General features: G+C 36.1%; 1 protein-coding gene across 1 annotated transcript in view; it reads right to left on the reverse strand.

Moving 5' to 3' along the window:
- Nucleotides 1-14,514, reverse strand: part of TECRL (trans-2,3-enoyl-CoA reductase like) — a 150,931-nt gene that overhangs the window by 92,697 nt on the left and 43,720 nt on the right. Inside the window, exon 2 of the mRNA XM_052642112.1 lies at nucleotides 10,397-10,448. Within this exon, the coding sequence (XP_052498072.1) occupies nucleotides 10,397-10,448 (52 nt within the window). The remainder of the gene's footprint in view (nucleotides 1-10,396; nucleotides 10,449-14,514) is intronic.

Here is a 14,514-nt window from a genome sequence, read left to right on the forward strand (position 1 = left end):
AACAGGGTGTTTGCTATGACCAGTACATTTTCTTGGCAAAACTCTATTAGTCTTTGCCCTGCTCATTCTGCATTCCAAGGTCAAATTTGCCTGTTACTCCAGGTGTTTCTTGACTTCCTACTTTTGCATTTCAGTCCCCTAGAATGAAAAGGACATTTTTTGGGGGGTGTTAGTTCTAAAATATCTTGTAGGTCTTCATAAAACCATTCAACTTCAGCTTCTTCATCATTACTGGTTGGGGCATAGACTTTGATTACCATGATATTGAATATTTTGCATTGGAGACGAACAGAGATCATTCTGTCGTTTTTGAGATTGCCTCCAAGTACTGCATTTTGGACTCTTTTGTTGACCATGATGGCTACTCCAATTCTTCTGAGGGATTCCTGCCCGCAGTAGTAGATATAATGGTCAACTGAGTTAAATTCACCCATTCCAGTCCATTTTAGTTTGCTGATTCCTAGAATGTCAACGTTCACCCTTGCCATCTCCTGTTTGACCACTTCCAATTTGCCTTGATTCATGGACCTGACATTCCAGGTTCCTATGCAATATTGCTCTTTACAGCATTGGATCTTGCTTCTATCACCAGTCACATCCACAGCTGGGTATTGTTTCTGCTTTGGCTTCATCCTTTCATTCTTTCTGGAATTATTTCTCTACTGATCTCCAGTAGCATATTGGGCACCTAATGACCTGGGGAGTTCCTTTTTGGTATCCTGTCATTTTGCCTTTTCATACTGTTCATGGGGTTCTCAAGGCAATAATACTGAAGTGGTTTGCCATTCCCTTTATGGTAAATGTTATATGATCTGTTACTTAAAAAAAAGATTGAATTTCATTTACTATTCTTGAAATACTCAGAATTTATATGCCATCCAACTTTAAATCTAGTTTTAATTATAATGATGGTAGAGTGTGGTGTATAGAGACATGAGGGTGAAAATCACTGATGTTCTCCAGGAAGGACTTCAAGATACAAGCAAAAACAATGATTACAAATGTTAATGAATAAATAGAGAATATGCAGCAAAGGAACTTTTACCATTTTTCTTACATTAAAGAAGTGAAATAGGTGAAAATATATATTTGTTGCACATGCATATATGTAATTTATAGTTTTATATGTATCTCTTCTTCAGGAAAGCCACTGGTCTTTCTCCTTAGTCTTGCTGCTGTTGCTGCTAAGTCACTTCAGTCATGTCTGACTCTGTGACCCCAGAGACGACAGCCCACCAGGCTCCCTTGTCCCTGGGATTCTCCAGGCAAGAACACTGGAGTGGGTGGCCATTTCCTTGTCCAATGCATGAAAGTGAAAAGTGAAAGTGTGATTGCTCAGTCGTGTCCGACTCAGTGACCTCATGGACTGCAGTTCATCAGGCTCCTCTGCCCATGGGATTTTCCAGGATAGAGTACTGGAGTGGGTTGTCATTGCCTTCTCCCTCCTAAGTCTTAACAGCTAATATTACAAATGTAGTTTTCTTCCTCTCATCTTTTCACCAGTCTGATTGTTCATTACAGTATCACCAGAGTGATCTAAAAGATGACTTATACCAAAGCAGAACTGAAAAACATGGACCTTATAAAGACATAATAGTCATTTTACAGAATGAGAAAAATCACAGTAAAGTGAGTTCTAAAATAGAGCTAAGAAAAATATTAAACTGACACAAGTCAGAGAGATAGGAGGAAGACAAAAAATAAAGATCAATTTTCAGTAGTCATGTATGGATGTGAGAGTTGGACTGTATAGAAAGCTGCGTGCTGAAGAATTGATGCTTTTGAACTGTGGTGTTGGAAAAGACTCTTCAGAGTCTCTTGAACATCAAGGAGATCCGAAGAGTCCATCCTAAGGGAAATCAGTCCTGAATATTCATTGGAAGGACTGATGCTAAAGCTGAAACCCCGATACTTTGGCCACCTGTTGAGAACTGACTCAGTGGAAAATACCCTGATGCTGGGAAACACTGAAGGCGGGAGGAGAAGGGGACAACAGAGGATAAGATGGTTAGCAAGCTCAGGGAGTTCGTGAAGGACAGGGAAACCTGGCGTGCTGCACTTCATGGGGTCGTGATGAGTCAGACACGAATAGGCAACTGAACTGAACTGAAGAGAACAAATGATCAAGATAAAAGACATACAAGGGGAAATTTTCCTCTCAGGAAATCTACTCTTCTGATAAGAGTTATATATAATTTTCTTTACAAAATTAACACACATTCTTATTATAACTCCAAGGCCTAGAAATCAACAGCATTTGAAGTATATTAATAAAAAATCACTTGGTGTCAGAAACGTAAGAAGTGACTATAAAAAATTTATAGTTCTAACACTTTAGTTATAAAACAGTTGCATATGCAAAATATATAAATACACATGTAATATATATTTTTATTGTTTAAATAATTTATGAATTTAAATAAATGATGATATTAGCAAATTTTAAAATATGTTAAAAAGATGAAATATCAAGGTGATCAACAGATCACTCTTTTTATGATTATGTATACAGTCACTTCCTAAGTCAAGTTGGCCTTAGAAAGAATCACTGCAAACAAAGCTAGTGGAGGTGATGGAATTCCAGCTGAGCTACTTCAAATCCTAAAAAATGATGCTGTGAAAGTGCCACACTCAATATGCCAGTAGATTTGGAAAACTCAGCCAGGGGCCACAGGACTGGAAAAGGTCAGTTTTCATTCCAATCCCAAAGAAAGGCAATGCCAAAGAATGCTCAAACAACTGCACAATTGCACTCATCTCATATGCTAGCAAAGTAATGTTCAAATTTCTCCAAGTGAAGTTTCAACACTGTGTGCACAAAGAAATTCCAGATGTTCAAGCTGAATTAAGAAAACGCAGAAGAACCAGAGATAAATTGCCAATATCTGTTGGATCATCAAAAAAGCAAGAGAGTTCCAGAAAAACACCTACTTCTGCTTCATTGCTATGCCAAAGCCTTTGACTGTGAGGATCATGATAAACTGGAAAATTCTTCAAGAGATGGGAATACCAGACCACCTAACCTGCCTCCTGAGAAAACTGTTTGCATGTGGAGAAGCAACAGTTAGAACTGGACATGTAAGAATGGACTGGTTCCAAATTCAGAAAAGAGCATGTTAAGGCTGCATATTTTTACCCTGCTACTTTAACATATACAGAGTACATCATGTGAAATGCCAAACCAGATGAAGCACAAGTTAAAGTCAAGATTGTGGGGAGAAATATCAATAACCTCAAATATGCAGATAACACCATCCTTATGGCAGAAAGAAAAGAGGAATCAGAGAGTCTTTTGATGAAAGTGAAAGAGGAGAGTGAAAAACCTGGCTTAAAACTCAGCATTCAAACAACAAAGATCACGGCATTCAGTCCCATCACTTCACACAAATAGATGGGGAAATAATGGAAACTGTGACAGACTATTTCCTTGGGCTCCAAATCACTGAAGATGGTGACTGCAGCCATGAAATTAAAAGACACTTGCTCCTTGGAAGAAAAGCTATGACCAATCCAGGCAGCATATTAAAAAGCAGAGATATTACTTAACCAACAAAGGTCTGTATAGTCAAAGCTATAGTCTCTCCAGTAGTCATGTATGGTGTGAGATTTGAATCATAAAGAAAGCTGAGCACCTAAGAATTGATGATTTTGAATTGTGGTGTTGGAGAAGACTCTTGAGAGTCCCTAGGACTGCAAGGAGATCCAACCAGTCCATCCTAAAGGAGGTCAATCCTGGGTGTTCATTGGAAGGACTGATGCTAAAGCTGAATCTCCAATACTCTGGCCACCTGATGAGAAGAACTGACTCATTAGGAAAGACCCTAATGCTGGGAAAGGTTAAAAGTAGGAGGAGAAAGGAATGACAGAGGATAAGATGGTTGGATGGCATCACCAACTCAATGGATATTAATTTGAGCAAGCTCTGGGAGTTGGTGATGGACAGCAAAACCTGGTGTGCTGCAGTCCATGGGGTTACAGAGTCAGACACGACTGAGTGACTGAACTGAATTGAATACGTCATATATTGTTGGATTTAGCAATATTTTTTAGTGAATTAAGCATAATTTAATTGACATCTAGATATTTCTCTGTCATGTAATATGGAAAAAATGATTTTGTGTTTCTGTATTTTTTGAAATCTGAAGACCAATACTTTTTTGAAGTACATTCTAATAAATGCAACATTTTATGGATATTCTCTTTCTTTAAGTGACAGATATACTTTTAAAGGAAAGGTAATTTTGAAAAAGTAGAAAAATTTACAATTTACTTAAAGTTGTTAAAGTTTAGAACTGGTCTTTGAAAAGTTATAAAAATAATAGTTGTCAAGAAATCCTTAAGTATATATGTCTTACTACCTTTAATATAGGTATTAAAACTAATCATATTGTCATATATTCAACTTTCCTGTCATAATACTGGATATTTCTAGGAGTTCTCACAAGCTAATACACCTCACTTTCCTAATTACTAGAAAGAGGTTCTAGACAATATAAATGTAGTGTGTGCTCAGTTGCTCAATTGTGTCCAACTGTTTGCCATATCAGGAGTTGTAGTCCTCCAGGCTCCTCTGTCCAAAGAATTATCCTGGCAAGAATAGTAGAGTAGGTTGCAATTTCCTCCCTCCGGGCATCTTTCCAAGCATAAATTGAACCTATGTCTCCTGAATATCCTGCACTGGCAGGCAGATTCTTTATCAGTGAGCCACCAGGGAAGACAACATAAATGTAGAGGTGGTTTAGTCGCTAAACCCTGTCCAGCTTTTTGCAGCCACATGGACTATGGCCCACTAGGTTCCTCTGCCATTGGATTGTCCAGGCAAGAGTACTGGATTGAGTTGCCATTTCCTTTTCCACAGGATCTTCCCCATCCAGGGATTGAACTAGGGTCTCCTGAATTGCAGATAGAATCTTTACCAACTGAGTCATAAAAGAAGCTCATACATAAATGTAGAACTGGATCTAAAATTTTGTTGACATATAAATAAGTCCATAGGTAGATACAGACTAACATAAAAATAGTCACAATATCACACATTGAGGTGACTGCACATTCTTTCTAAATATACATTAGTTTCTGATTAATTTCTTTGTTTTCAGACAATAATACAAATAATAAATTTATACTGTCATTATTAAATGAAATAATTTTGTCATATCTTTCTACTTTACAGTGAGAAAAGTGTTTCTAAAATGTTTTCACACTTATTATTGTAATCTAAACTTTCTGAAACCACTTTACTAGATAGAATTACTAAGTCTTTCCAAGGATGGCAATTCAATTGCTAGCTTAACAAAACAACTGCATTTAGAACCTAAAATAAACTGGAGATAATCATGAAAATAACCAGGGCAACATCTTTCACATAAACTATGTAAGATATAAATTTGGAGTTTCAATAATTTAGGAAAATATTGGCATAAATATACAGAGAATTTTTAATTACCAACCTAAAAGAATTAATCCACTATAAATCTCTTCACTTCTCTTGCTTTATTCTTTTTCTCTCCACTATATAATCCATTTCTATTTCTTTTTAACATATCCAAATCCAACATGTCTTTATGGAAAATATCAGAACTCACCTTCCTCTAGAATTTTAAACTGCCTAAACCAGTTTTCCCCTTCATAGATTATAGCCTTGTTAAGCTAAGGGGTTTGTGTAACTCTGAAGCTATGAAACATGCCATGTAGGGCCACCAAGATGGAGGGGTCGAAGTGGAGAGTTCTGACAAAACATGGTTCACTGGAGGAGGGATGGCAAACCACTTGAGGATTCTTGCTGTGAGAACCCTATAAAGAGTATAGGAAGGCAAAAATATATGAAACCAGAAGATGAACCCACCAGGTCAGAACATGTCTAGTATGCTACTGAGGAAGAGCAGAGGGTAATTACTAATAGTTCCAGAAAAAATGAAGAGGCTAGGGCAAAGCAAAAATGATACTCAGTTATGGATGTGTCTGGTGGTTAAAGTAAAGTTCAATGCTGTAAATAATAATATTGTGTAAGAATCTGGAATGTTAGGTCCATGAAACAAGGGAAATTTGGATGTGATCAAACAGGAGATGGCAAGAGTGAACTTTGACATCTTAGAAATCAGTGAACTAAAATGGGCAAGAATAGGAGAATCTAATTCAGATGACCATTATATCTACTACTGTGGACAAGAATCCTTTAGAAGGAATGGAGTAATCCTCACAGTCAATAAAAAAGTCCAGAATGCAGTACATGGGTACAATCTCAAGAACAAACAAACAAAAAAAATTATCTCCATTTGTTTTCAAGGCAAACATTAAACATCACAGTAATCCAAGTCTATGCCCCAACCACTGATGCTGAAGAAGCTTAAGTTGAGCAGTTCTATGAAGACCTACAAAACCTCCTAGACTAACACCAAAAGAAAAAAAAAAAAAGTCATTTTCATCATAGATGATTGGAATACAAAAGTAGGAAGTCAAGAGATTTCTAGAGTAACAGGCAGGTTTGTCCATGGAGTACAAAACAAAACAGAGCAAAGATTAAGAGTTTTATCAAGAGAACACACTGGTCATAGAAAGCACCCTTTTCCAACAACAAAGTAGACATCTCTACACATGGACATCACCAGATAGTCAATACCAAAATCATATTGTTTATATTCTTTGCAGCTGAAGATGAGGATGTTCTATACAAGACCTGGGGATAACTGTGGCTCAGATCATAAACTTCTTATTGCAACATTCAGTCTTAAATTGAAAAAAGTAGGGAAAACTACTAGGCCATTTAGGTATGACTTAAATCAAATTTCTTATGATTATACAGTGGAGGTGACAAATAGATCCAAGAGATTATATATGATAGACAGAATGCCCAAAGAACTATGGATGGATATCCATTACACTGTACAAAAGGCTGAAGCCAAAATCATCCCAAGGAAAAATAAATGCAAGAAGTCAAAGTGGTTGTCTGAAGAAATTTTACAAAAAGCTAAGGAAATAAAAGCAAAAAGCAAGGGAGAAAAGGAAAGATATACACAAATGAATGCCAAGTTCCAGAGACTAGAAAGGAGAGGTAAAAAGACCTTCTTGAATGAGCAGTGTAAGGAAGTTAAGGAAAACGATAAAATGGGAAAGACTGGAGGTCTTTTAAATAAAATTGTAGATACCCAGTGAACACTGCATGCACGGATGGGCATGATGAAGACAGAAACAGTAAGGAACTAGCATAAGCAAAAGAGATTAAGAAGAGGTGGCAAGAATACACAGAAGTACTATACAAAAAAGGCTCTTGATCTGGATAACCACGATGGTGTGGTCACTCACCTAGAGGTAGACATTTGGGAAAGTAAAGAAGAACTAAAGATCCTCTTGATGAAGATGAAAGAGGAGAGTGAAAAAGTTGGCTTAAAATTCAACATTCAGAAAACTAACATCTTGCCTCTAGTCCCATCACTTCATGGCAAATAGAAGGGGAAACAGAGGAAACAGTGACAGACTTTATTTTGGGGGCTCCAAAATCACTGCAGATGGTGACTGCAGCCATGAAATTAAAAGATGCTTACTTCTTGGAAGGAAAGTTATGACCAACCTAGCAATGGCAACCCACTCCAGTACTCTTGCCTGGAAAATCCCATGGGCAGAGGAGCCTGGTAGGCTGCAGTCCATGGGGTCGCAAAGAGTCAGACACAACTGAGCGACCACACTTTCACTTTTCACTTTGATGCATTGGAGAAGGAAATGGCAACCCACTCCATTGTTCTTGCCTGGAGAATCTCTGGGACGGGGGAGCCTGATGGGCTGCCATCTAAGGGGTCGTACAGAGTCGGACACAACTGGAGAGACTTAGCAGCAGCAGACAGCATGTTAAAAAGCAGAGAGACATTGCTTCACCAACAAAGGTCCATCTAGTCAAAGCTATGGTTTTTCCAGTAGTCATGTGTGGATGTGAGAGTTGAACTATAAAGAAAGCTGAGCACCGAAGAATTGATGCTTTTGAACTGTGGGGTTGGAGAAGACTCTTGAGAGTCCTTTGGACTCTCCTTGCAAGGAGATCAAACCAGTCCGTGCTAAAGGAGATTGGTCCTGAATATTCATTGGAAGGACTGATGCTGAAGCTAAAACTCCAATATTTTGGCCACCTTATGAGAAGAAGCAACTCATTTGGAAAGACCCTGATGCTGGGAAAGATTGAAGGCAGGAGGAGAAGGGGACAACACCGGATGAGTTGGATGGCAATCACTGACTCAATGGACATGAGTTTGAGTAAACTCCGGGAGTTGTTGATGGACACGGAGGCCTGGGGTGCTGCAGTTCATGGGATTGGAAAGAGTTGGACGCGACTGAGTGAACTGAACTGAACTGAATTGATTACATACAAATCCAGTTTTGATGATGGAATTCCATCTGAGCTATTTAAAATACTAAAAGAAGAGTTCTTGTTAAAGTGTTGCACTCACTATGTCAGCAAATTTAGAATACTCAACAGTGGTCATGGACTGTAAAATGTCAGTTTTCATTCCAATCCCAAAGAAGCATAGTGTCAAAGAATGTTCAAACTACAGTACAGTTGTGTTTATTTCACATACTACTGAGGTTATGCTCAAAGTCCTGTATGTGAGGTTTCAACAGTACATGAACAGAGAGCTTCAAGATATATAATCCATATTTAGAAAAAGCAGAGGAACCTGAGATCAAATTGCCAACATTTGTTGGATCATAGAGAAATTTTGTAATGATTCCAGGAAAATACTTAATTCTTCTTCACTGACTACACTAAAGCCTTTGACTATGTGGATAGCAATAAACTGTGGAAAGTTCTTAAAGAGATGGGAATACCAAACCACCTTACCTGTTTTCTGAGAAACCTGTATGCCTGTCAAGAAGCAACAGTTAAAACTGAACATGGAATAATGGAGTTCCAAACTGGGAAAGGAGTATGTAAAGGTGACAAGTATACTGTCACCCTGTTTGTTTAACATATGTGCAGAGTACATCATGCAAATGCCAGGGTGGATGAATCACAAGCTGGAATCAAGATTGCTAGGAGAAATATCAACAAGATATATCTATATATATATAATATACATATAGTATATATATATTATAGTGCATATATTTATATAAAATAAAATATAATGTAATACTATTAATATAATATGTGATATATATTTATATATATATTTACTATATATGGAATCTTCATGAGAAAATTTTTGAGGGCTAATGAGAAATTTTCTGTTTTCATTTATTCATTATGCTTATCATAATGTCATATACACAAAAAGTATTCAGCAAATATTCTGCATCTTTTCTGAAAGAAAATAATGAAATAATTTTCCTAGTTTACTCAAGTATTTTTTTTAATTGATATATTAAATTATGAGCTTTAAGTGTTTTCTGAAAAGAAGCATTGCTGAAATAAATCTAGAAGTATTGAAAATGCTCCTCTTCAAAATCTATAGAATGTGCAACATCGAAAATGAATTCTAATGTAAAGATTGTAACTACACACTTAGGGCAATAATGATGTGTCATTGTAGGCTCAGGGAGTATAACAAATGTACTCTTTTGAATGCTATGGTGGAGAATGCTGCCCATGGTCTTCTGTGTTTGCTCAGCACAAACTAGAGTTTGATTGCTGAGTCAGGATGATCCCCTGGAGGAGGAATGACAACCCACTCCAGTATTCTTGCCAGGAAAAATCCCACGAAGAGAGGAGCCCATGGAATCCCCAAAAGTCAGACACGACTGGGACTGAGGGTGCATGTTGTCCATGTGTGGAATAGGGTTATACTGGAACTCTGTGTATTTTCTGAACAATCTATTGTGAATCTAAAAATGCCCTAAAAATGAAGTTTATTAAAAATTGTTAACTGGTAATTATAGGCATCATCACTATGTTAACAATTATAGGTAAACTAATCAAAAATTTGAAAAATAAAAATTAAACAAATTTCATATATATATATATTTCTCTATAAATAATAATAGGATATCTATTAATGAGGAAAATCTAGCTATTAATAAAACTAAATAACAAATGCAATTTTAAGTATTCCTATGTGATAGATATTTAATCAGTATAAATACATGAAATTAAAAAATGCTCTATATTTGCTTAAATATAAAGAAATACCTTATATTGATTAATGACTTTCACATAAAGGATGTTTCCTGTTAGAATGGAAAAGTTCAAATAAAACTGAGTTTTGAAGATTAAAGTGTGAATTAAAGAGGTAGATATGAAAATGTTCACTATGAAGGGGTATTTAGCATAGTATTATTTCTGAGTTCCATGTAAAAATATGATTTCCACATAATCTTTCCATCATAATATTGAACTTATTCTTATAGGTAAATCTGAACCAATTTGAGAAAAACACTATAATATAAATTCAAAATTGTATATAAAACTTACATGCTTTGTGAAATTTCTGCTTGACATCATGAATGGTAGATTTTTGTGTCACCTGAAAAATGGAGAGAATGATTAAGAAAAAGTATTCATTTGTGTGCTTCATATTCATTTAATAAGAAAACATTTGTTTAATATGTTTAAAATATAAAATAAGTACAAAATGTCTAGATTTTTTGTTTAGCTCTCTAGTCACTACCACTCTGATGATTTTGAAACATTGCCTCTTTAAGGCTTTTGCAAAAGTTTTGTATTTATATATTACAGCAATAATGTAATTATGAGGTCATCCAAATTCTTATTTCAAAATTTATTTTTATTAATTTTCTCTGCCTGTGATATTCAGTTTCTGATTTCCAAATTGATGGGACTATCAATTCAAATTATGAATGAATTCAAAAGAAATAAAGTAAAAGAGTTATCAGAGGGATCCAGGGATATAAAATTTATTTGCACAAACAAAAGAGGGAAATATTTACTTCAGAATATCATGTAAAAAATAAAAATATTCAAAGCTTCATAGTTATGTTTTTGAAATTTTCACCCAAAGATGCCATAGGACCAACAGAAATCTGTTAGAAATATATATATACATATATATATATGTATATATATATATATATATATATCTCCATTCTTTAAGTATATTATTATTATTTGGTCCTAATCTACAGAAATTAAATCTTTCCAATGTTAGGTGGCACAGTGATAAAGAATCCACCTGCCAATGCAGGAGATGCAAGAGACACAGGCTCTATCCCTGGGTCAGGAAGAACCTTTGGAGTAGAAAATGGCAACAGCAGAAAAGGAGAAAAGTGTGGCAGAAGATAAGATAATTAGTTAGCGTTGTCAACTCAATGGACTAGAACTTTAGCAAACTCAGATAGTGAAGGACAGGGAAGTCTGGTGTGCTGCAGTCACAAAGAGTTGGACATGACCTAGCAACTAAACAATAACAACAAAAATGCTAGAAAAGAGAATAAGGGAAAATGTTTCTTCATCTAAATAGGAAAATTCATTAGGATAAGAGTTTTATCAAAACACCCTAAACGATTACAGTACTTTCTGACTTTCTGATTCAGTCCCTAGCCAGCTTGCAAACTGAAATTCCCCTCTGCTTCTGATTTCTCATTGGCTTGTGAAAAACCCAACAATCCTTCAAGGACTATGTCAAAGATATTTTCATATTCATGCAAGTCAAATATATTTCCTTTCTCTAAATAAATATAGAATATTGTGTGCATGGTTTATTTTAGTTTTTGCTACATTAAAATCTTCTTATGGCTATTTTGGGAGGATAAAATTTTTTAAAAAAAGTGTCCAAAAGGATGGTACTTAATAATATTAATATTCTAGGCAGTTGTTATTGAAATTATTATACTTAATATTGTGTTATATATTAAAAGCATAATAAAGAGTACATTATTTTACTATATTTCATTCCCTCCTGTAACCAAGTGTGACAAAACATTCAGAATTATTTCTTATTTCTTCTATGTTTATAGTCTACTAAAGCAGAAAGTTTCAAGGACTGAAGGATGATATTTTTTCTATTTGTGTTATGCTTTAAATTACAAAAGAAACCTAAATGATTCTGTTAGTGTATCATTGTCTTTTCTAAATGTAGGAAAATATTTGAAAATTTTAGAGAAGATAATATGTATTTGTATGCTTAAACATAACATATTTTAATTATGATTATTAAACTGACATTTGAATTATATTTTTTAAAGGTGATGGTTTGTTTTATTAATATTCACTTCATTATTTCATTGTTATTTAATAATTATCAGTCGGTTCAGTTCAGTTCAGTCGCTCAGTCGTCTCCAACTCTTTGCGACCCCATGAATTGCAGCACGCCAGGCCTCATTGTTTATCACCAACTCCTGGAGTTCACTCAGACTCACATCCATCGAGTCAGTGAGGCCATCCAGCCATCTCATCCTCTGTCGTCCCCTTCTCCTCCTGCCCCCAATCCCTCCCAACATCAGAGTCTTTTGCAATGAGTCAACTCTTCACATGAGGTGGCCAAAGTACCTGAGTTTCAGCTTTAGCATCATTCCTTCCAAAGAACACCCTGGGCTGATCTCCTTCAGAATGGATTGGTTGGATCTCCTTGCAGTCCAAGGAACTCTTCAAGAGTCTTGCAGTCCAAGGGACTCTTCAAGAGTCTTCTTCAAAAGCATCCCTTGCAGTCTTTGGGACTCTTCAAGAGTCTTCAAAAGTCTTCTTCAAAAGCATCCCTTGTAGTCCAAGGGACTCTTCAAGAGTCTTCTTCAAAAGCATCAATTATTCGGCACTCAGCTTTCTTCACAGTCCAACTCTCACATCCATACACGACCACTGGAAAAACCATAGCCTTGACTAGATGGACTTTTGTTGGCAAAGTAATGTCTCTGCTTTTCAATATGCTATCTAGATTCGTCATAACTTTTCTTCCAAGGAGTAAGCATCTTTTAATTCACCATTATATGTTGTGGCCTCTGACAAAGACGCCTAAGATTCACGTACCATTCTCTAGAGTAACAGATATCCGTTCTTCAGTCTTTTCAAGAGCCATATATTTAAAAACATAATAATATATAATATAGTGATAATTTTCATGATTAACAACTCCTCAGTTAGGGTTCACTGTGGGCTCAGCTCCCGCTTTTTGAGGGCACATAATCTTGACTGTGTGGATCCCCCAAATATGTGGAAAATTCTGAAAGAGATGAGAATACTAGACTACTTGCCTCCTGAGAAATTTGTATGCAGGTCAAGAAGCAACAGTTAGAATTGCACATGGAACAACAGACTGGTTTCAAATAGGAAAAGGAGTACATCAAGGCTATATATTGTCACCCTTCTTATTTAACTAATATGCAGAGTACATCATGAGAAATGCTGGACTAGATGAAGAACAAGCTGGAATCAAGTTTGCCTGGAGAAATATCAATAACCTCAGATTTGTAGATGACACCAAATTTATGGTAGAAAACGGAGGGAAAAAAAAAAAAAAAAAGAACTAGCAAGCCTCTTGATGAAAATGAAAGAGGAGAGTGAAAAAGCTGGCTTAAAACTCAATATTCAGAAAATTAAGATCATGGCATCCAGTCCCATCACTTCATGGCAAATAGATGGGGAAACAATGGAAACAGTGACAGGTTTTATTTTTTGGGGCTCCAAAATCACTACAGATGGTGACTGCAGCCATGAAATTAAATGACGCATACTCCTTGGAAGAAAAATTATGACCAACCTAGACAGCATAGCAAAAAGCAGAGACATTACTTTGCCAAAAAAGGTCTGTCCAGCCAAGGCTATGGTTTTTTCCAATATTCACGTATGGATGTGAGAGTTAGACTACAAAGAGCTGGGCACCGAAGAATTTGGTGCTTTTGAAGTGTGGTGTTGGAGAAGATTATTGAGAGTCACTTGGACTGTAAAGAGATCCAACCAGTACATACTAAAGGAAATCAGTCCTGAATATTCATTGGAATGACTGATACTGAAGCCGAAACTCCAATATTTTGGCCACTTGATGTGAAGAACTGACTGATTAGAAAATACCCTGATTCTGGGAAAGATTGAAGACAGGACAAGAAGAGGATGAGAGAGGATGAGATAGTTGGTTGGCATCACTGACTCAATGGACATGAGTTTGAGTAAGTTCCAGGTGTTGGTGATGGACAGAGAAACCTGATGCACTGCAGTTCATGGAATCGCAAAGAATCAGATATGAGTGAACTACTGAAATGAACTGAACTGAATCTTGTGTATACATGCCAGTGGTTCTAACAGTCTATGAAATTCTTGAAGACAATTATCTGGTGTATTGTAGTTTGTGTTTCAATGCATAGCATACCATATAGCATATAATAAAGTGTTAGGTTACTTTTGTTGAAGTGAAAAATAAAGCTATGAGCAGAAATTTGCATGGAAACAGAAGCCCCTTGATTTGATATGAAAAATCTTTCACAAGTAGATTACTGTGGAAAAGCTGTATGTTTTGTTTTTCAAACCAGCATACAGTAAATCTCGATCTTCTAACTTGGCATATACACATTTTCCCCCCGAATTTATAGACTTCCAAGACTAAAAGTATGCTACCGTGAAAAAAATCTACTTCTGGAAACTGG

Source organism: Budorcas taxicolor, chromosome 6, assembly GCF_023091745.1.
Source record: "Budorcas taxicolor isolate Tak-1 chromosome 6, Takin1.1, whole genome shotgun sequence".
Classification (NCBI taxonomy): Eukaryota; Metazoa; Chordata; class Mammalia; order Artiodactyla; family Bovidae; genus Budorcas; species Budorcas taxicolor.